We start from the raw sequence: 21,778 nt of genomic DNA on the forward strand, positions 1-21,778 counted from the left end.
AGAAAAAAATTTAAAAGATATAAAAAATTAAAAAAGGCTGAAAAAGTGGTTAGTATTGTAAGATATAAAGCTTATAATAATTTTTATAATAAATTAAGAACTAAATATTAATTCTATTTGACAAGATAAAAGTTATTTTTATAAATTATTTAATGAATATTGTACATAGGTCTTAGATTTAACAATAAATAGTAGTGGTAGATTTAATAATTATAGGTTTATTAATAAAATTAGAGCTATTGAAATAAACGATGTATTAAAAAAGATGAAAATAACTAAGAGTGCTAGGTCTGAAAAAATTTAGGGGATAAGGGAATAACTTGGTTAACTAGCTTATTTAACAAAATTATAGGATTTAAAAAGATGTCTGAAAGGGAAAAGAGTTTTTTAGTATCAATTTATAAAAATAAGGATGATATATAAAATTTTTTAAATTATAAAAAAATTAAAATCATGAGCAAACTTTGGGAAAGAGTTATTGAAAGTAGGAGAAAGCCTATAATAGGGTTCTTAGAGATTTATTATAATATATTTTTAAAAAATAATATATATATTTTTAATTATATTGATATTATTAAATATATGTATGATGATGTAGTTACTAATGTCAAAACAATATGATTGGGAGTGTCTAGGGAAGTTTCAATTAGCATAGGATCATATAAAAGATTCACGTTAAGTCACTACCTTTTCATATTAATAATGAATAATTTTACTAGTATAATGAATAATTTTACTAGTCACGTATCTGATAAACTATATGTTACTTATTGATGATATTATTATTATTATTATTATTTGGATTACGATAACTAATAGAACTAAGAATTTAATAAAGGAGATTCATGTTTACATTAAAGGTAGTGGTGTTATCTCGAGAGAGAGTTCATAGTGGTGCAAAGAAATTTAAAATGTATTTTTTATTAAAAGATCATGTTTTAAAGATTGATAAAATTATTAAAATGAGAAAAAAATTTAAAAGATATAAAGAATTAAAAAAGTTTAAAAAAGTGGTTAGTATTATAAGATATAAAGCCTATAATAATTTTTATAATAAATTAAGAACTAAATATTAATTCTATTTGACGAGATAAAAATTATTTTTATAAATTATTTAATGAATATTTTACATAGGTCTTAGATTTAACAATAAATAGTAGTGATAGATTTAATAATTATAGGTTTCTTAATAAAATTAGAGCTACTAAAATAAATGATGCATTAAAAAAGATGAAAATAACTAAGAGTGTGAGGTCTGAAAAATTTTAGGGGATAAGGGAATAACTTGGTTAACTAGCTTATTTAACAAAATTATAGGATTAAGAAATATATCTTATGAATGGGAAAAGAGTTTTTTAGTATCAATTTATAAAAGTAAGGATGATATATAAAATTATTTAAATTATAAAAAAATAAAAATCATGAGCAAACTTTGGGAAAGAGTTATTATTTGAAAGTAGGAGAAAGCCTCTAATAGGGTTCCTAGAGATTTATTATGATATATTTTTAAAAAATAATATATATTTTTTTAATTATATTGATATTATTAAATATATGTATGATGATGTAGTTACTAGTGTAAGACAATACGATTGAGTGTCTAGTGAATTTCCAATTAGCATAGGATCATATATAAAAGATTCAAGTTCAATCTCTACTTTTCATATTAATAATGAATAATTTTATTAGTCACTTATATGATAAACCTTCATAGTGTATGTTACTTATTGATTATATTATTTTAGTTAAAAAGAGCTTAGGTGAAATTAATTATAAACTTGAGTTACAGAGGCAAGTCTTAGAAATTAAGAATTATAGATTAAATGGGACTGAAATATATGAAATATAATCTTAATGATTCCAACAATAGACAAAATAATATAATTAAGTTGGATAGACAAGAAGTCTATTTAAGTAAAAGCTTTAATTATCTTGGATCAATTATTTAATAAGATAGAGAGATCAATAAAGATATTATTCATAGAGTTAGAACATGATGGTTAAAATGACAAGGGTCGTTAGGAGTCATATGTGATCATCGGATATTTTTGAATTAAAATAAAAATTTTATAAGACAATAGTGAGACCAACAATATTTCATAGATCTAAGTATTGGACAGTTCAGAAATAACATATACAAAAAAAGTTAGTATTATCAAGATGAAAATATTGAAATGGATGTGTGTAGTTACTATAAAAGATAGGAAAAGAAATACTTTTATTCATGAATAACTATGTATTACTTCGATAGAGGATAAGATAAAAAAAAATAATTTAATATGAAAATATTGAAATGGATGTGTGTAATTACTAGAAAAGTTAGGAAAAGAAATACTTTTATTCATGAATAACTATGTATCATTTCGATAGAGGATAAGATAAAAGAAAATCATTTAATATGGTATAAGAATATGCTTAAGAGACCTTCGCATATGATGCTTAAAAAAAAATATAAAATGATTAATGTTACTGATATTAATAGAGGTAGATGAAGACATACAAATATCTTAATAGGAACTATAAATAATGATTTAAGCATTCTGAACTTAACTACATATATGATGTCGTATATATCTCAATGATAGTAAAGGATATATGTAACCGACCTTAAATAATTGAGACTTAAGATTTTGTAATTGTTGTATATGATGACTCTCATGATTGCATTTATATGTAGGACAAGCAATTTGAGGAATGTTTTTGATGCATTTGTTAATATGTATTTGAAACAAATATATTCATCAAAAATCTAACTTTTTCTACATTTTAACTTGAGTTAAGGAAGCAACTCTTAGAAATTAAAGATTTTATATTAAATAAAACTAAAATTGAATATATAAAATATAATATCAATAATTCTAGAAATAGACAAAGAATATAATTAAGTTAGATGGACAAGAAATTCTTTAAGTAAAAGTTTTACATATCTTGGATCAATTATTCAATAAGATAGAGAGATCGATAAATATATTATTCATAAAGTTAAAACTAGATGATTAAAATAGTGAGGGCCATATGGAGTCTTGTGTGATCATAAAATATTTTTGAAATTTAAATAAAAATTTTATAAGACAATTGTGAGACCAATAATACTTTATAGATCTAAGTGTTCGACAATTAATAAACAACATATACAAAAAGTTTGTATTATTGAGATGAGAATGTTAAGATGGATACGTGTAGTTAATAGAAAAGATAGGAAAAGAAATACTTTTATTCATTAATAACTATGTATCATTTCGATAGAGGATAACATGAGAGAATCATTTAAGATGATATGAGTATATACTTAGGAGACATTCGGATATAGTAGTAAAATAATTAATGTCAATGATATGAGAAAAGATAGAGAAAGACATAAAAATCTTTAATAGGAACTATAAATAAAGATTTAAGTACTTTGAACTTAACTAAACATATGACTTCTTATAGATCTCAATAATGAAAAAAGATTCATGTAGCGGATCTCAAATAATTAAGACTTAAGATTTTGTTGTTGTTGTATATGATGGCTCTTATCCTTGCATTTCTAAGTAGGACGAGAAATTTGAGGAATGTTTTCGATGTATTTGTTAATATGTTTTTGAAACAAATATAAACTGTTATAAACAAATATATTCGCTAAAATCTAATTTTTTCTACAAATATATTAGCTAAAAATCTAACTTTTTCTACATACAGAAGGATCCTAAATCAAGTGGTTTTGGGTAAGATTCGATGGTGTTCTTTCTTAGCCTCGAGGATTATAGGATTAGAAAAATAAGCCCTTGGGGCTTGCTTCAATCCATAGAGAACTTTAGTCAATTTAAACACATGATTAGAAAGATTATCATTCTCAAATCTAGGAGGTTGTTTATGTTAGGATTGAGAGCACTAAGAGGGGGGGGGGGTGAATTAGTGCAGCGGAAAACTTTCTGCGATTAAAACAAAAAGCTGCGTTCGAACGATAAAAATAATTTCTGTCTGAAAGTCGATTCTAAGCAAGATTAAAGTCAATCTATGCAGGCAGTTTGCAGCTATGATGAAAACCAGAATATAGGCGCAAACTGAAATCCGACGTTCGTACGAAGAAACTGATTTACGTCTAAATGCTGATTCGTAAATCACTTGATTAGGCAAGATGCAGTTTAAGCAAGAGTATGAAGGCAGTTTGTAGTTATGGTAAAGCTCAAAACATAAACGCAATCTGAAATATGATGATCGTACGAAAAAGGCAGATTTACGTCTAAACGCTGATTCGGAAAGTAAAAGGCTTGAAACCTAATCGTAAAAGTGCAGAAGGCAATAAGCTTCAGAGGAGGTTTGCAGTAAAGATAATATGCTCAAAGTAAATGCAAACCGAGATTTAGAGTGGTTCGGTCAATCTTGACCTACTCCACTTTTGGCTTCCTCCACCGACGAGGTCACCGACGTCAACTAGAGGCCTTCCTTCAATAGGCGAAGGCCAACCACCCTTTTACAGTTTCACTCCTTTTGACGGGCTTAGGAGACAACCCTTACAGAAATTTTCTCTCCTCTCTTTACAACTCAAAACTTGAAGAACAGAGGGAGGAGAACTTTTGGCCTTCATAACAATTTTGAGCTCTAAGAATCACAGAAAGATGTCAAGATTTCGAGTGTTAGTTGCTTCCTTGCAGTGCTGAATGGGTGGGGTATTTATAGGCCCTAACCTAGTTCAAATTTGGAGCTCAAAACTATCAATTCCCGAAATTCCGGGATCAGGCGGTTGCACCTCCTGACTGGGGCGGTTGCACCGCCTGGCAGAGCTCGAAGACTGAGCCTCTGGACGGTGTCACCTCTGTTAGGGGCGATTGCACCTCTCTGCCAAAGCTCGAAGACCGAGCTCAGGCGGTTGCACCTCCTGATTGGGGCGGTTGCACCGCCTGCCAGAGCTTGAAGACCGAGCTCAGGCGGTGCTACCTCCTGTCAGGAGAGGTTGCACCGCCCAGTCTCGCTTGGAGACTGAGCCCAGGCGGTTGCACCTCTTGGCTGGGGCGGTTGCACCGCCCAGTCTCCCTGGGAGACGTAGCCCAGGCGGTTGCACCTCCTGGCTTGGGCGGTTGCACCTCCTACAGTAATCAGGGTCCGAATGGGTAGATCCATTTGGCCTAAATTGGGTCTTTCAGGGGCCCAATTGACCCAAGATTAAGCCAATAGGATCACCTCCCATTACCAACTTAATCATTATGCTAACTACGATAATTCCTAAGACAATTTCTGCAGCTTGCTCCGGTGCGTCAATCGCATCTTCCGGCGAGTTTCCGGCGAACTTCCGTCGATCATCCGATGAACCCTTGGTGATTCTCCTACGGACTTCTGGCAAACTCCTGGACTTGCGATGATACACTTGGCGAGTTCCGACGAGCTTCTTTGGCAAGCTTATGGACTTCTCGGATTTGTTCCTGCAGAACCTTCGACGACAGTCCGAACTTCCGTCGAGCTCTCGAACTCCCAACGTGATCATTGTCTTGACTCCGGCGCAACTCCTGCTGCATGTCTTACTTTCATCGTAGTTAATCCTGCATATGTAAACAAAACTTCGATCGAGACAATTAATCCTAAGCAATTAACCAAGTTGTCCGGCATGTCATTGGTCCCTCGACGCTTCGTCCGATTCTTCGGCGCATCGTCCTTTCCTGCGACCTATTGCCCAATCGGCCAGTTGGCTCCGCAACTCCGATATCCTTGGCACAATACCCGCTCTTCTTGGCCTGATGCCCGAGTCCACGGCCCGAAGCCTTCTATCGATACGTCGACCGATCCACCGGCCCGACGTCCAATCTTCTGACATGTTCCTCCGGCACAACATGATTTTCCTGCTTTAATTGTCTCATCCTGATTGAGGCATCCTATGTCACTCAAAACGCAGATTAAATCATAAACATATATCAAGTAGTTTCATCATCGAAATACGAGATTCAATAATCTCCCCCTTTTTGATGATGACAACCACTTGATGACGGAGTTAAACTTAACTCCCGGAGTTTAAACAAACTCCCCCTATCAATATGCCATATTGATAGAATTTTGAATTCATACTGAATTCAAGTCATTGCAATATTCATCATGAATACTTGCAACACGTCATTATGAACTTATGCATAAACTTATGCATAGCAAGTCATGTCATCAACATACTTCTCCCCCTTTATCATCAACAAAAAGGAGAAGTACCACAATCAAGTGTTTATGATATTGGTTCAACTCATTGCATGAAAAACATAATATCAAGTTTTATCATCATGCAGTTTTGAAGCCAGAAAATTTAACAAATGTTACATCATGCTTAGAACATTCAAGCTATCAAGTTTTAGATATGCAAGTTTTACAGCATACAAAATAGCACTTTTATAACATGCAAGCTAGCAATGTTGCAACATTTTAGAACTTGCAAGCTAGCAATTTAGAGATGTTCAAGAAGGCAACTCTTGCTTCTTGAAATATGCAAGTTGCAAGCTAGCAAATTTTTACGATATGCAAGTTTTGCTTCTTGAGATAGGCAAGATAGCACTTTTGCAATTTTTATTTGGCAAGCTTGTGATGTTTAAGATAACAAGCTCTTTCTTCTCTTTTGAGAAGTGTCATTTTTGCTTTCTTTGCAAAGTGCAAGCTAGCAAAATGCCAAACTAGCAAGAGATAATGTTTTACATGAGGCAAGCAAACAATTTGGCAAGTGTTACATTTGCATCTTCTCTTTAGATGTGCAAGAAAATAAACAAGTTTTTGCATTTTCTTGACATTTCAAGCTAGCAATTATTGGTGATGTTCAAGATAGCAATTTCTTCTCTTTTGTAATTTTTACCTTTTTCTTGAATTGTGCTAGCAATCTATCTCCCCCTTTGTCATTGTCAAAAAGAAGGGAAAAACCCTTTACATCAATTTCTAAATCATGACAAAGATAAGTAATCATTCTTATTTGTGCATCATTATAGTTTCAATGCACAAATTCATTAACATTACATTTCTTTTTTTTTTTTATGCATGATACCGAAAAATCAATCATCATCATGAGCATATCAAATATGATATTCAAGCATTCATGATATATCATTTTGGCAACATGATCATAGATATTCAAACGATGGTATCTAAATGTCAGAATTCATTACATCCTATTATGCATGATCATTAACTCCTCATTTGTATTTCATGCATTATTTCATTTCATCTCATAAGGAATATCAAGAAGAGTTATTGGATGATGAGATAAATATTTTATGAATACACGGAATATCATAAGTGTTTCATGTATTCATATTATCACATGAAGCATATTATCATTTTTAAGATTCATAACATGAATAACGTTATTACTATTTCATCAAAATCAATTTCGAGATTCACACAATATCATGAAATCATTAATCTCGATAAGATGGGAAAAGCATTTTCTTTTTAAGTGATTCTTTTAACACATCATAAAAAACTCATTCATAATTCAAGTGATTTACAAGATATCATAAATGAATTTATCACTTGTATTTCATCAAAATCGAGAACTCTAGAGATAGAAAATGATTGAAGCATTTAATCTGATTGAAGCATGATTCATATTTAAAGTGTATCTTATGTCGTAAATACGAATCAAGCATTTGTCAAATCTGAAATCATCCTCAAAATTACATTCAATAAATTCATATATGACAAGCATAGATTTATTGAAAAATCAATAAGATAGAGGATTATATTTCAAGTGTTCATCAATTGTAGCATTTCATCACATGGTAAGATATCAATGCGTAAAATTACGATACAAGTTCTTGATATCTTAACGCATGATGCAAACATGGCATAATGCAAATTTGGCAATCATAGCATCAATTCATATAAGCATTGCAAATATGGCAATCATATCAATTCATATATCTCTTGATGATACAAGCATAGGATAATCATAGCATAGTGTTTATAGCATCTATTCATATATTTCTCCCATTTTTGAAGTGTTTCATCTTAAGTGATCGATTTCATGTTAGCATGCCTTTTCATTTATGTCAAATAAAAACATGCATCAACGTTTAGGATCGTAAAATGAATTTCATCATAAAACCATCAATCATAAAAATCATCATGTATAACTTTAAAATCTCATGCATAAAATCGTCAAATCATAGTATCAAAACTTTAATATTTTTATTGCAACATTAAGCAAGGTTTCATTGAATATAATTTTGAATGATTCTTATAAATGCCTAAAACTTCTTTAGTTTTAATTTATATGATTGACTTTATAATAGCATGCTCAAATCTTTATTCTTATATCAAAACCATACATCATATTTAACAAACAAAGACAATGAAAAATATCAAGCTTTCCAGACAAAAGCCATGTATCGTCATTGAAAAGCAATATGAAAATCATCAGAATATACATTCTTGCTTCTCAAGCACATAAATAAGATTAATCTCACTAGGTGTACAATCATTAGATTTCTATCTTGCATTAACATAAGACATGCAATTTTCATTATCATTTTCAAAATTACAAGCATGATCATATTTTTGCATTTTCATTATTAAATTATTAAAAATGTAATTTTCAAGAAAATTTAAAGAAAAAGAAAAATGCATCATGAAAAGCATCATGTAATTTCGAAGTAAATTAAAGGCATTTTGATTACCTCAGCGTCGAAAGGCATAAAGGCGTAGTTTGCCACCTCGTCTTTGTTGATTTTCTCCTCGTCTTTAGAGGAGCTCGATTCATCCCAATTTTTATTCTTATTCTTGCGTTCAAAGCAAGTAGTTCCGTTCTTTTTACTTTTTAATTTTTGTTTCATTTGTAGTTTAAGTTCACCATCACTTGAGCTTATGCTCGAGTGGTCTTCAAATGTTTTATGTCCCAAATCCTTCTTGTTTTTTGGAAGGTGGTTCTCAAGTTCTTCACGTGCATTGCACGTCATTTCATATGTGATCAAGGAACCAATTAGTTCTTCAAGTGGAAATTGGTTCAAGTTTTTCGATTCTTGAATAGCAGTTACTTTTGAATCCCAAGGTTTAGAAAGTGAGCGCAAAATCTTGTTTACGAGTTCAAAATCCGAAAAACATTTTCCAAGAGCTCTTAAACTATTGACGACATCCGTGAAACGGGTGTACATGTCGCCTATAGTCTCGCTTGGTTGCATTCGAAAAAGCTCAAAATCATGCAATAAAATGTTAACTTTCGAGTCTTTGACTCTACTAGTTCCCTTGTGCGTGATTTCAAGTGTTCGCCAAATGTCAAAAGCCGTTTCGCACGTAGAAATCCGATTGAACTCATTTTTGTTTAAAGCGCAAAATAAGGCATTCATAGCCTTTGCATTTAAAGAAAAATACTTCTTCTCCAAATCCGACCATTCGTTCATCGGTTTAGAGGGAAGTTGAAAATCGTTTTTAACGATATTCCATAAATCCAAATTCATAGAAGTCAAGAAAACTCTCATTCGAGTTTTCCAATAAGTGTAGTCCAATCCGTTAAACAATGGTGGACGAAAAACCGATAAACCCTCTTGAAAGCCATGAAGAGCCATTTCTCTCGAGTGTAAATCCTAAATGAGAAATACCGGGCTCTGATACCAATTGTTAGGATCGAGAGCACTAAGAGGGGGGGGTGAATTAGTGCAGCGGAAAACTTTCTGCGATTAAAACCGAAAGCTGCGTTTGAACGAAAAAAATAATTTCTGTCTGAAAGTCGATTCTAAGCAAGATTAAAGTCAATCTATGCAGGCAGTTTGCAGCTATGATGAAAATCAGAATATAGGTGCAAACTGAAATCCGACGTTCGTACGAAGAAACTGATTTACGTCTAAATGCTGATTCATAAATCACTTGATTAGGCAAGATGTAGTTTAAGCAAGAGTATGAAGGCAGTTTGTAGTTATGGTAAAGCTCAAAACATAAACGCAATCTGAAATATGATGATCGTACGAAAAAGGCAGATTTACGTCTAAACGCTGATTCGGAAAGTAAAAGGCTTGAAACCCGATCGTAAAAGTGCAGAAGGTAGTAAGCTTCAGAGGAGGTTTGCAGTAAAGATAATATGCTCAAAGTAAATGCAAATCGAGATTTAGAGTGGTTCGGTCAATCTTGACCTACTCCACTTTTGGCTTCCTCCACCGACGAGGTCACCGACGTCAACTAGAGGCCTTCCTTCAATAGGCGAAGGCCAACCACCCTTTTACAGTTTCACTCCTTTTGACGGGCTTAGGAGACAACTCTTACAGAAATTTTCTCTCATCTCTTTACAACTCAAAACTTGAAGAACAGAGGGAGGAGAACTTTTGGCCTTTACAACAATTTTGAGCTCTAAGAATCACAGAAAGATGCCAAGATTTTGAGTGTTAGTTGCTTCCTTTCAGTGCTGAATGGGTGGGGTATTTATAGGCCCCAACCCAGTTCAAATTTGGAGCTCAAAACTGTCAATTCCCGGAATTCCGGGATCAGGCAGTTGCACCTCCTGATTGGGGTGGTTGCACCACCTGGCAGAGCTCGAAGATTGAGCCTCTGGGCGATGCCACCTCTGTCAGGGGCGGTTGCACCTCTCTTCCAGAGCTCGAAGACCGAGCTCAGGCGGTTGCACCTCCTGACTGGGGCGGTTGCACCGCCTGCCAGAGCTCGAAGACCGAGCTCAGGTGGTGCTACCTCCTGTCAGGAGAGGTTGCACCGCCCAGTCTCGCTTGGAGACTGAGCCCAGGCGGTTGCACCTCCTGGCTGGGGCGGTTGCACCGCCCAGTCTCCCTGGGAGACTTAGCCCAAGCGGTTGCACCTCTTGGCTTGGGCGGTTGCACCTCCTACAGTAATCAGGGTCCGAATGGGTAGATCCATTCGGCTCAAATTGGGTCTTTAAGGGGCCCAATTGCCCCAAGATTAAGCCAATGGGATCACCTCCCATTACCAACTTAATCATTGTGCTAGCTACGATAAATCCTAAGACAATTTCTGCAGCTTGCTCCGGTGCGTCAATCGCATCTTCTAGCGAGTTTCCGGCGAACTTTTGTCGATCATCCGATGAACCCTCGGTGATTCTCCTGCGGACTTCCAGCAAACTCCTGGACTTGCGATGATACACTTGGCGAGTTCCAACGAGCTTCTTTGGCAAGCTTATGGACTTCTCGGATTTGTTCCTGTAGAACCTCCGACGACAGTCCGAACTTCCGTCGAGCTCTCGAACTCCCAACGTGATCATTGTCTTGACTCCGGCGCAACTCCTACTGCATTTCTTACTTTCATCGTAGTTAATCCTGCACATGTAAACAAAACTTCGATCGAGACAATTAATCCTAAGCAATTAACCAAGTTGTCCGGCATGTCATTGGTCCCTCGACGCTTCGTCCGATTCTTCGGCGCATCGTCCTTTCCTGTGGCCTATTGCCCAATCGGCCAGTTGGCTTCGCAACTCCGATATCCTTGGCACAATACCCGCTCTTCTTGGCCCGATGCCCGAGTCCACGACCCGAAGCCTTCTGTCGATACGTCGACCGATCCACCGGCCCGACGTCCAATCTTCTGACATGTTCCTCCGGCACAACATGATTTTCCTGCTTTAATTGTCTCATCCTGATCGAGGCATCCTGCGTCACTCAAAACATAGATTAAATCATAAACATATATCAAGTAGTTTCATCATCGAAATACGAGATTCAACAGTTTAACATAAACTTCTTCGGAAATAAAGCCATTAAGAAAAACACTTTTGACATCCATTTGAAATAACATGAAATTATTACTACTAGCATAGGCAAGAAGCATCCTTATGGCTTCTAATCGTACCAAGGGAGTGAATGTTTCTTCATAATCGATACCTTCTTCTTAGTTGAAACCCTTGGCCACTAATCTAGCATTGTTTCTAACAATGATACCAAATTCATCTTGCTTGTTTCTAAAAATCCATTTAGTACCAATAACTAAATTATCATTTGGCCTTGGAACAAGCTTCCACACCTCATTTCTCTCAAATTGGTTCAACTCTTCTTGCATTATGATAACCCATGAATCATCTTTCAAGGCCTCGTCAATGCATTTAGGTTCAATTTGAGAAAAAAAAGTGGCATTGGCACAAACATTCTTAAGAGAAGAATGAGTTTGAACCCCTTTTGATGTGTCTCCTATGATTAGTTCCTTAGGATAAGCATCTACGTACTTCCATTCCTTGGGTAAGGATGTTTTGGAAGAAGATGCATCCAAGTTGCTAGTTGAGGGAGAAGGTTCATTTAAATTCAAAGCATCAAAATTAAGATCATCATCAAACTCATTTTTCTTAAATTGAAAACTTCATTAAAGACAACATGAATAGACTCTTCTATAACTAAAGTTCTTTTATTAAAGATATGAAAGACTTTGGAAATAGAAGAATAGCCAAGAAAAATCCCTTCAACAGATTTTGCATCAAACTTTCCTAAGGTATCTTTTTCATTCAAGATAGAAAATTTACAACCAAAAACTTTAAAATATGAAACATTGGGTTTTTTGTTATTCCATAATTCATAAGGAGTTTTGGAAAGTAATGACCTTACTAGAACCCTATTCATATCATAGCATACCATATAAACGGCTTCGACCCAAAAATATTTGGGTAGATTATGTTTGTTTAACATGGTTCTTACCATTTCTTGTAAATTTCTATTTTTTCTTTCTACTACTCCATTTTGTTGAGGATTTCTCGAAGTAGAGAAATTATGGTTGTATCCATTTGATTCACAAAAATTTTGGAAATCACAGTTTTGAAATTCGCAATCGCGATCACTCTGAATTGATGAAATCACAAGGCCTTTTTCATTTTGAACAAGTTTGCAAAACTTAGAAAAATACCTAAAGTAATCACTTTTGTGTGCCAAGAAGTATGTCCAAGTATATCTACTATAATCGTCTATAATGACAAAGGCGTATTTGCTACCTCCTATGCTTGATGTATCAATTGGTCCAAATAAATCCATATGAATCAATTGCAATGGTCTAGAGGTGCTTATTTGATTATTTGTTTTGAAACTACCTTTTATTTGTTTTCTAGTTGATATGCATCACATACATTGTCTTTAACAAACTTAATGTTAGGAATACCTCTTACAAGTTCTTTAGATGAGATTTGAGAGATTAGTTTCATGCTAGCTGATAAGGTATATTTTGGGCCCTGACCACGTCACGACCAATGCCGCACCACACTATCGCCAGGTCAGTAGGAGGAGTACTCCCACGCACTGAGTTGGGATTCGTACTAAGGAACTCCTTGGTACATCCCATCCCGGAAAGCTCAGGATGACATCGTCTGGCGCCGTTCCGCGCATTCCGGGATAGTGGCCACACAAAGGTACCTCCTCGCCCGTCGAGGATCAACCGCCACGCTAAACCCGCGTACGGTCAACCTTCATACAATAGTATAAAAACCCCTAGTTGATATCTGGCCAAAGGGGGCAAAAAAACAAAGATAACCAAGCAGTAACTTACTTGTTGAGGGGCCAAAGTCGGTAACTACCCGACGAGGGCCTTTTGTGCAGGAGAGCAGCCACCCTCGAGGCGCATCCATCCCGACCAAGAGACACCAACCAACATCTCGACGCTAGCATCCCGACCTCACGGTTGTGGTCGATCCCAACAACCCGTTTGACTGAGCAAAGTCTCCCGACATCGGCTTGTGAACTAGGTCGTGCTGACTCACTAACCACGGCACATTAGTTCATCAACATTTTTGGCGCTAGAAGGAGGGCCATGTCGTAGGAGCATCCCGCAGGAGTTCTCCCCGAGGGAGAACCACCGGCCGGCCACCCCCCTTCCGGACTCGGGGATCAGCTCCTCCTCGTCATCAGATATGGGGGGATCCCGGCCTCGACGCTGGATCGCTACTGGCGCCTGTTTAATGATCTGGGGTTTTCTCCCCTTGGAAATACCATAGGATCCTCGGTCGTTTCACCCGAGGCGTTCCTCGGCTTGGCCAAGCAAGTACAAGCCTTGGCGAGAATGATGCAGACGATCGTCTTGCTCATGCCACAGATTGTGCAACTAGCAGCTCCCCCGACCGACCCGACGTAGCAAAGGCCGAGCAGGGAGAAACTCGGGATGGGAGAAGCTCAAGAGCAGATAATAAATCCGAGCAAAGCATGCCCGCACCTGGCCGGATCGCTCTGCCTCGCCCTAAGCCTGATACCATATCATTGGACTCGACGGATGACTCATTCAGGATCCAAATGTCCATGGTCAACCGACGCCTAGATGAGTTCCAGCATGAATTCCAGAAGTCATGGGGCGAGACGGACGAAGGAAGCTCGGGTGGATCCCCCTTTGCTTAGGAAATACAGGACAAGCCTGTACCACTCAACTTTAGGCTATCGACATTGTAAATGTACGACGGCGGGTCTGATCCTGCAGAGCATATCGTCGCGTTTTGAGCTCAGATGGCCTTTTACGGCACCTCTGATGCCCTGATGTGTTGAGCATTCCCGACTACTTTCAGAGGACCGACACGAGCATAGTTCAGCCGACTGCGCCCGTTCTCGGTCTCATCCTTTGATCAGCTCGCAAGGGAGTTCGAGCAAAACTTCCTGGCCAGCGTGCGACCTAAGCCTTCCATCGCCACCCTGCTCGCGTTATCCCATCACGAAGACGAATCACTCTCCCAATTCGTTGCATGCTTTGCTGCTAAAATCTAGGGATTCCCGGACGCTCACCATTCTTTGATCATGTAAGCATTTTTGATGGGCTTGAGACCATCGAGGTTCTTCTGGTCGCTGATTGAGAAGTCGCCCACGACCATCCCCGAGATACTACAGCACGCCAACCAGTACATCGCCGCCGAAGCCCTAATGGCAGGGAGGCACGAGGATAACAAGAGGCCGAGGATGGAGTAGGCCCGAGGAGCAGCTTCGGCGCCACCAATGCAACCTTGCAGGAGGCCCGATCGACCTGAGCTATTACTCCCGAGGCCCTCGCCTCTACCTCTAAACACATCTCGTACCGAGATCTTTCTCCAGATCAGGGAGAAAGGTCTCTTACGGCAATCCAATCCCTTGAAGGCCACTCACAAGGACCAATCTAAGTATTGCAGGTTCTATTGGGACTACAGCCATCATACGGAAGACTGTTGTCACGCCCCCTCAAATAATATATCGATAATATTAAAATTTGCATCACAAATCCATCCAGGATCCAAACTAACATTTGAGGACACTGAAAAAAAAACATTCTATCTAATTCACATCTATAAAACCTGTGCAGTTTATAATCATATATCACATCACTCGATAATTCATATTTATGGCAACCCAAGCCAAACTTGACAAACATGAACAACATTTATAAATCCACAAGCTAAATAAATTATACAATCAGAACTTCAATTATTCACCACAAGTTCATATCATCATAAACTAGACTTAACATTCTGAAAGTCCAAATAAGAGAGATCTTCTAATACTTTTACACAGTATATCCATTTTGATTCATCGACAACATTTCATTACATACAAAATATGCTTATACAACAATAACATAATAACCAACAAGACTTGCCCATAATTTTGAATAACTCTTCACTGCCTCAGCCCAATTCAAAACATCTCAAAGAGTGACAAGCTGACCTGAAAGATTTATATAACAACGGAGTGAGCTAAAAACAGCTCAGCAAGTGACAAAGCATATTCAGAATAGAAGGAATGGTTTCAAACGAGTAAGATATCATAATGCAAGGCAGAATATAAGAATTCTCAAGGATACCATCTCATTAGATACAAAATCATATGTGTCATGTCATTCAAAACATATTTGGTTCATAACAAATGGAGCATAGAGTAATTGGAGCATATCAATAGCGTACGAGATGTTCCGGAGCATATCAATGGCAAATAGGACATTTCAGAACATATCAGTTTATAGCAAATGGAGCACAGAGTAATTGAAGCATACCAATAGCGTATGAAATGTTCCGGAGCATATCAATGACAAATGGAACATTAGGAGCATAACAATAGCAAATGAAACATTTCGGAGCATAACAAAGGCATAGGAAATGTTTCGGAGCATATCAATAACAAATGAAATATTTCGGAGCTTGTCAATGGCGTATGAAATGTTCTGGAGCATATCAACGACATATGGAACATTTCGGAGCATATCAATAACAAATACCAAACAGAAGCTCAAACGTCGTCTTTGACGCTGCATTCATATCATTCTTATCCAAAGCATGTACAAAAACACATAACCAAAGCTCTGGATATCATATTAAACATACAGAAGGTGTAGTGGGACCGCAGACAGAATGTGAATCATTCATTTCTGAATGACCACCAGACAGAAGTCTCCCACGTCTGGGAGCTCCATCCACCCACGTCTAGGTGAAGTCAGAGGGGGTCCGGCAGAGCATCTCAGGCTCTATGCACATACCCTTTACCATTTCTGGCAAAGGTCCAGATAATCCTATAAACACCAGAGTACAAAAGGATAGTATCAACAACGAATAGCATATATCGAAAGCACACGTGGAACAACAAAACGTACATGTGCCTTTACGAGTCAATACGATGCAAGCAATAATCTTTCACAATTGTATTCAGATTTGAAAGGAATTGAAAGCAATGACACATATGGAATCCAAGCAATCACATACAACTCAATTTCAATAAGAAGGTTAGATGAATTCGATATCCAAAGGAATGAAACTAGAATAGGCACACATCGAAAGCAAATGTGGAACAATGGGTTATACATGTGCCTATATAAGTCAATACGATATAGCATAAACGTTACACAACAGTTTTCAAGAATGCAAATAATTTTAAGGACAAGAGCATACAAGAATTCAAAGTAGTAATATAAAGCTCAATCGAATAAGAAAGCTAAAGAATGTCAATTTCCAAAGAAATGAAACCAGAATATGCGAAATCGACCAAAGCTCGATTTCTGGCAGAATTCAAGAGGCACATTGAACAAATGATTCAAACTATCAATCGTGCTCCAAGTTACTCAGAAATATATCATTGGAAAGATATTTCAATTTATTTTCAGATAAAACAAGTCTCATATGAATCGAAGTTTCCAACAAAGAGTTACAATAGATTTAGTAACCCAAGATCAAAGAACAAATCTCAATTTTTACAGAATTCACAAGGTCGGTTTCAACAGAAAACTGGGCAGGCATTTGGACTCTAAATCATTCAATCCATATATCAAAGAAAGATCTATGAGTTTAGTTTCCAATGAAATAATCTTTGAACAAATCGGAGTTTCCAACATCGACTTATAGGCAAATCAGTAACAAAAGGTCAGAAATTACGATCCCTGTTTTGCAGAATCTGTAGGCTCAGTTGAAACAGAAGTTTGGGCAGGCAAACTTACTCCGAATTCTTAAAATAAGCTATCAAAAGAAAGGTTTATGAGTCTATATTCTGATCAAATAAGTTTTGTCCAAATCAGAGGTCAATACATGAAGTTATAGCCATAACAAAGTAGAAGGGTCAGAATATCAGAAGTTGCATAGATTCGAATCGTTACGTCTAAACAGGAGATATATCAAATGAAAGGCTAGAACAATTCAAAGTTCCTCATATTCAAAACAAATGTAGCGGTAAAATTGCAGTAAGGAAAGATCAGGACACTTGCAATAGGAAAGATTAGAAAGCTTGCAATAGGAAGGATAGGAACACTTGCAAGAGAAAAGATTAGAAAGCTTGCAATAGAAAGGATCAGAACACTTGCCTTTCAAAGATTTTGATCGGAAGATCCAAAGAAGGTGTCAGCCCAAATCCTTCTACTTTTCCTTCACAACTGTAGCTCATGCAGAACATAGAGGCATAGTCACCTACTCTCTCTTACTCTCATTCCTTCGTTTTCTTTCCCAAACGCAGCTGCCACAGCCACCACCGCTGTCGCTGCCACAATCGCTGCCCCCTTCCACTGCACTACTTCCTTCCTCCTCTTCTTTCGCAAACACAGCTGCTGCATACGCAGTCGCTGTCGCTGTGGCCGCAATCCCTTCCGCAGCCCCTTTTTCCCCATTTCCTTTCTTTTCTTTCCCAGCTGCACTGCTGCAGTCGCAGCCTCAGCCACGGCCGCAGCCTCTTCTTCCTCCCCTGCTCATCTTCCTCTCCTTCTTCTCTTCCAGCTGCAGCTGCCATCGCCACAGCTGCAGCCCCTTCTTCCCCGGCATCACACACACCCTCTCCTCTGTTTCCTCTGCAGGAAACAGAGGTATCACAACCTCTTCTCCTGCTTCCTCTTCTTCTTCTCTTCCTCTTCTTCTTCTTCTCCTCTTCGAACGCCCCACACCTCTCCTCTGTTTCCACCTGCAGGAAATAGAGGTGCTGCAGCCCTAGCTACTGCTGCTGCCTCTCTCTCTCCTCTCCATCTTCCCTCTCTTCTTCTTCTTCTTCTTCTTCTTCTTTTCTTCTCTTCTCCCTCTTCCTCCTCTCTTCTTTTCCCTCTTCTTCTTCTTTCTTCTCTCCTCACGCCCCACCGCTCCTCTCTGTTTCTCGAAGAAACAGAGAGTGCATGGGAGGCGGTGGGATAAAACCGAAATTTTCGGTTTTCTTTATTTTCTTTTCATTTTGCAACTTAGCAGTTTAGTCCTTAAAATTTTTATATTTACATATAGGTCCTCAAATTTACATATAATTTCTTATTAATAATTTTCAAAAGTGAGGGATATTACAACTGTCGCGACCTCAAAATCAAATTGAAGAACTAATCTAAGGAGGTCACCTTGGGCGCTACCTCAAGGAACCAGGAGAAGCAACTCCGTGCCGTGGGGTCTTGTCAAGAGGCAGATCGACATCATTTCCGGTGGACCAACTGCCGGCGGCAACAACTCGACGGCAAGGAAGGCCTACGCCCGCAGTAGGGTGGATAAATGCCCCAAACTCGAGTTTGAGCCCGAAATCACTTTCGGAACTGAGGAGGTCGAGCGCTCCCACTACGATGACGCTTTGGTGATCTCCATCCGAATCGCCAATGCTCGGGTCAAAAGAATAATGGTAGACACTTGGAGCTCTACCGACGTGCTGTACCTCGACGCCTTCAAGAAGCTCGGCTTAACCAATGAGGACCTCACTCCCATGAATTCGGCGCTCACCGGATTCACCGAAGATTCCATCTCCCCGCTCGGGACCACCACCCTCCCTGTCACCATCGGGAAAGAACCGAGAGCCAAGATGACAATGACTACCTTCATGGTAGTCGATCTACCCTCGGCCTACAACATCATCCTTAGCCGCCTGACACTCAACAAACTGAAAGCAATAGTTTCCACTTACCACCGGGCCATCAAATTTCCAACTTCGGTAGGGGTCAGGGAATCCCGAAGTGATCCAAGAGAATCAAGGCGGTGCTACCTTACGGCGGTTACCCTCTTGGAGAAGTCACGCCCCCGTCAAGACCTGGATCCCCGTGAAGAAGGCGTGACACCGATGCACCTGGAGCCCCCTGAGCAACTCACCGAGGTACCCTTCGAGGAATCGACCTGATTTGACCATGAAAATCGAGTCGACGCTCATGAAGCAAACCAGCTCTAGCTCATCGATTTCTTAAGGGAAAATGCTGATGTGTTTGTGTGGTCCTCGAAGGAGATGCCCGGGATCGACCAAGGGGTGACCCAGCACCACCTCAACATCCACCCTGAGGCCAAGCCGGTGAAGCAAAAGTCGAGGAAGTTCTCTCCCGATCGACAAAAGGCAATCAGTGATGAGGTCGACCGCCTAAAAGAGGCAGGATTTATAACCGAGGTGAAATACCCTCGGTGGTTGTCAAATATAGTCCTCTTTAAGAAACACAATGGAAGTTGGAGGATGTGTGTTGACTATACCGATCTCAACCGAGCATGCCCCAAAGACTGCTATCCACTCCCGAGAATAGATCAGCTAGTCGATGCCACCATTGGCTATGAACTCCTCACATTTATGGACACCTTCTTGGGCTATAACCAGATCCGGATGGCACCACAGGACCAAGAGAACACTGCCTTCATCACCGACAGAGGAGTGTATTGCTACAAAGTGATGCCTTTCGGCCTGAAAAACACCAGGGCAACTTACCAAAGAATGGTCGACAAGCTGTTCAAGCAATAACTCGGGAGAAACATGGAAGTGTACGTAGATGACATGATCATGAAGAGCAAGGCAGCAAGCACTCATTTGGCTAACCTGGTGGAGACATTCCGAACGCTCAAGCGGTTCAACATGTGCCTGAATCCCTCGAAGTGCATCTTCGAGGTCAGCTTGGGAAAATTCCTCGGGTTCGTCATCCACCAGAGAGGGATAGACGCCAACTCAGAAAAGGTTTAGGCCATAATAGAGATGCAGCCCCCCCACTCGATTAAGGAGGTGCAGCGCCTCGCAGGGAAGTTGGCGGCGCTCAACAGGTTCATGTCGCGATTAGGCGATAGTGCCTCCCCTTCTTTCAGGCTCTGTGACAAACCGAAAGCTTTGTGTGGACCCCGAAATGTGAGGAAGCCTTTGAAAAGCTAAAGGCGTGCCTCGCTCGCTTGCCCCGACTCGCCTCACCCGAGCCGGGCGAGATCCTCAGTCTTTACCTTACAGCTTCGGCACAGGCGGTCAGCTCGGTGCTAACTTGAGAAACGCCACCGACATAGCAACCTATCTATTATGTCATCCACATCCTCATCGGACATGAGGTGTGGTACTCCCCAATCGAGTGGCTGACCCTCGCACTAATGAAAATGGCCCGAAAGCTACGATTGTACTTTCAAGCCTACACGATCAAAGTTATAACCGACCAACCATTGTTGCAAATCTTCTCCAAGTTCGACATTCAATATGCCCCCAGGATGGCAATCAAAGCCCAGGTATTGGCCGACTTCATCTCCGAACAAACTCCTGAAGATCATGCTGTTGGACAGGAGCACAACAAGAGCACGTGGACCCTACATGTGGATGGCTTGGCCACTGCCGAGGCGGCCGGGGTCGGATTTATCCTCAAAAGCCCATCCAGAGAAATCTATGAAAGATCGCTCCGATTACAATTCTGGGCCACCAACAATGAGGCCGAGTACGAGACACTATTCCACGGACTGCGCTTGGTCCTAGAGATGCATGTGGGCGACCTCAAGGTTTTCAACGACTCCCAGCTAGTGATGGGACATGTCAACGGGAGCTACGAAGCCCGAGATCCGACAATGGTGCTATACCTGACAGAAGCAAGATGGCTCACTTGTCTATTCAACCGCCTCTTGATTTCAAAGATACCTTGAGCACAGAATGCACAGGCCGATGCTTTGGCCATGTCGGCCTCCGCTTGCAGCACGGAAGGAATCCCGACCACTGAATCAATCATGGCACCAACAATGCCGACCCACGACGTTGCCAAAACCGAGGTCTTGTTGAACTAGATGGAAGAAATCCTTCACCTCAAGAGGGATGGGACGTAGCTCGACGATTCGATGGTTGCACGATGCTTGAGGCGAACCCAAGCCTGGTACTGTGAGGTCAGTGGAAAGTTGTACTAGAGAGCCTTCTCTCAACCCCTCCTGTGCTACCTCACGCCACTTGAGGCTGAGACGGTTCTCGTCGAGCTCCACGAGGGAATCTGCGGGTAGCACATCTATTGAATCTCAGATTTTGATGATGAAGTCAATTGTCATTTGTTTATCAAATCTATGTTAGGATCAGAGCGACACTAAGAGGGGGGGGTGAATTAGTGCAGCAGATTAAAACGTCGGTTTTGACAAATCTTTCGTACGATAAAAATCGAACTCGAAAGTGCTTAACTTGAAAACGTATTCGCAAAGTTGTGCAGCAAAGGTAATGAGGAAATAAAGCAAGTAAGAAGGTTTGTAGTAATGTAAATAGCAGTAATGAAATACAAA

The 21,778-nt window shown here is 39.1% G+C and overlaps 1 protein-coding gene across 1 annotated transcript; it reads left to right on the plus strand.

The window, feature by feature from the left end:
• Positions 1-14,660: 14,660 nt before the first annotated feature.
• LOC135629222 (uncharacterized) lies at positions 14,661-20,021 on the plus strand. The gene is made up of 3 exons (XM_065136416.1): positions 14,661-14,809; positions 18,641-19,397; positions 19,521-20,021. Exons 1-3 carry the CDS (start codon positions 14,661-14,663, stop codon positions 20,019-20,021), a joined length of 1,407 nt encoding a protein of 468 aa, XP_064992488.1.
• The last annotated feature ends 1,757 nt before the right edge of the window (positions 20,022-21,778 follow it).

The sequence above is a fragment of the Musa acuminata genome, chromosome BXJ3-1 (assembly GCF_036884655.1).
Source record: "Musa acuminata AAA Group cultivar baxijiao chromosome BXJ3-1, Cavendish_Baxijiao_AAA, whole genome shotgun sequence".
NCBI classification, from domain to species: Eukaryota; Viridiplantae; Streptophyta; class Magnoliopsida; order Zingiberales; family Musaceae; genus Musa; species Musa acuminata.

What these genes read in the sequence shown, in the direction of transcription:
- LOC135629222 (XM_065136416.1), top strand. Translation starts at nt 14,661, where the DNA reads ATGGGCTTGAGACCATCGAGGTTCTTCTGGTCGCTGATTGAGAAGTCG. An exon ending in AACAAGAGGCCGAGGATGGA is followed by an intron (nt 14,810 to 18,640) that starts GTAGGCCCGAGG and finishes ATCAAATTGAAG; the next exon opens with AACTAATCTAAGGAGGTCAC. An exon ending in CCCCTGAGCAACTCACCGAG is followed by an intron (nt 19,398 to 19,520) that starts GTACCCTTCGAG and finishes TGGTCCTCGAAG; the next exon opens with GAGATGCCCGGGATCGACCA.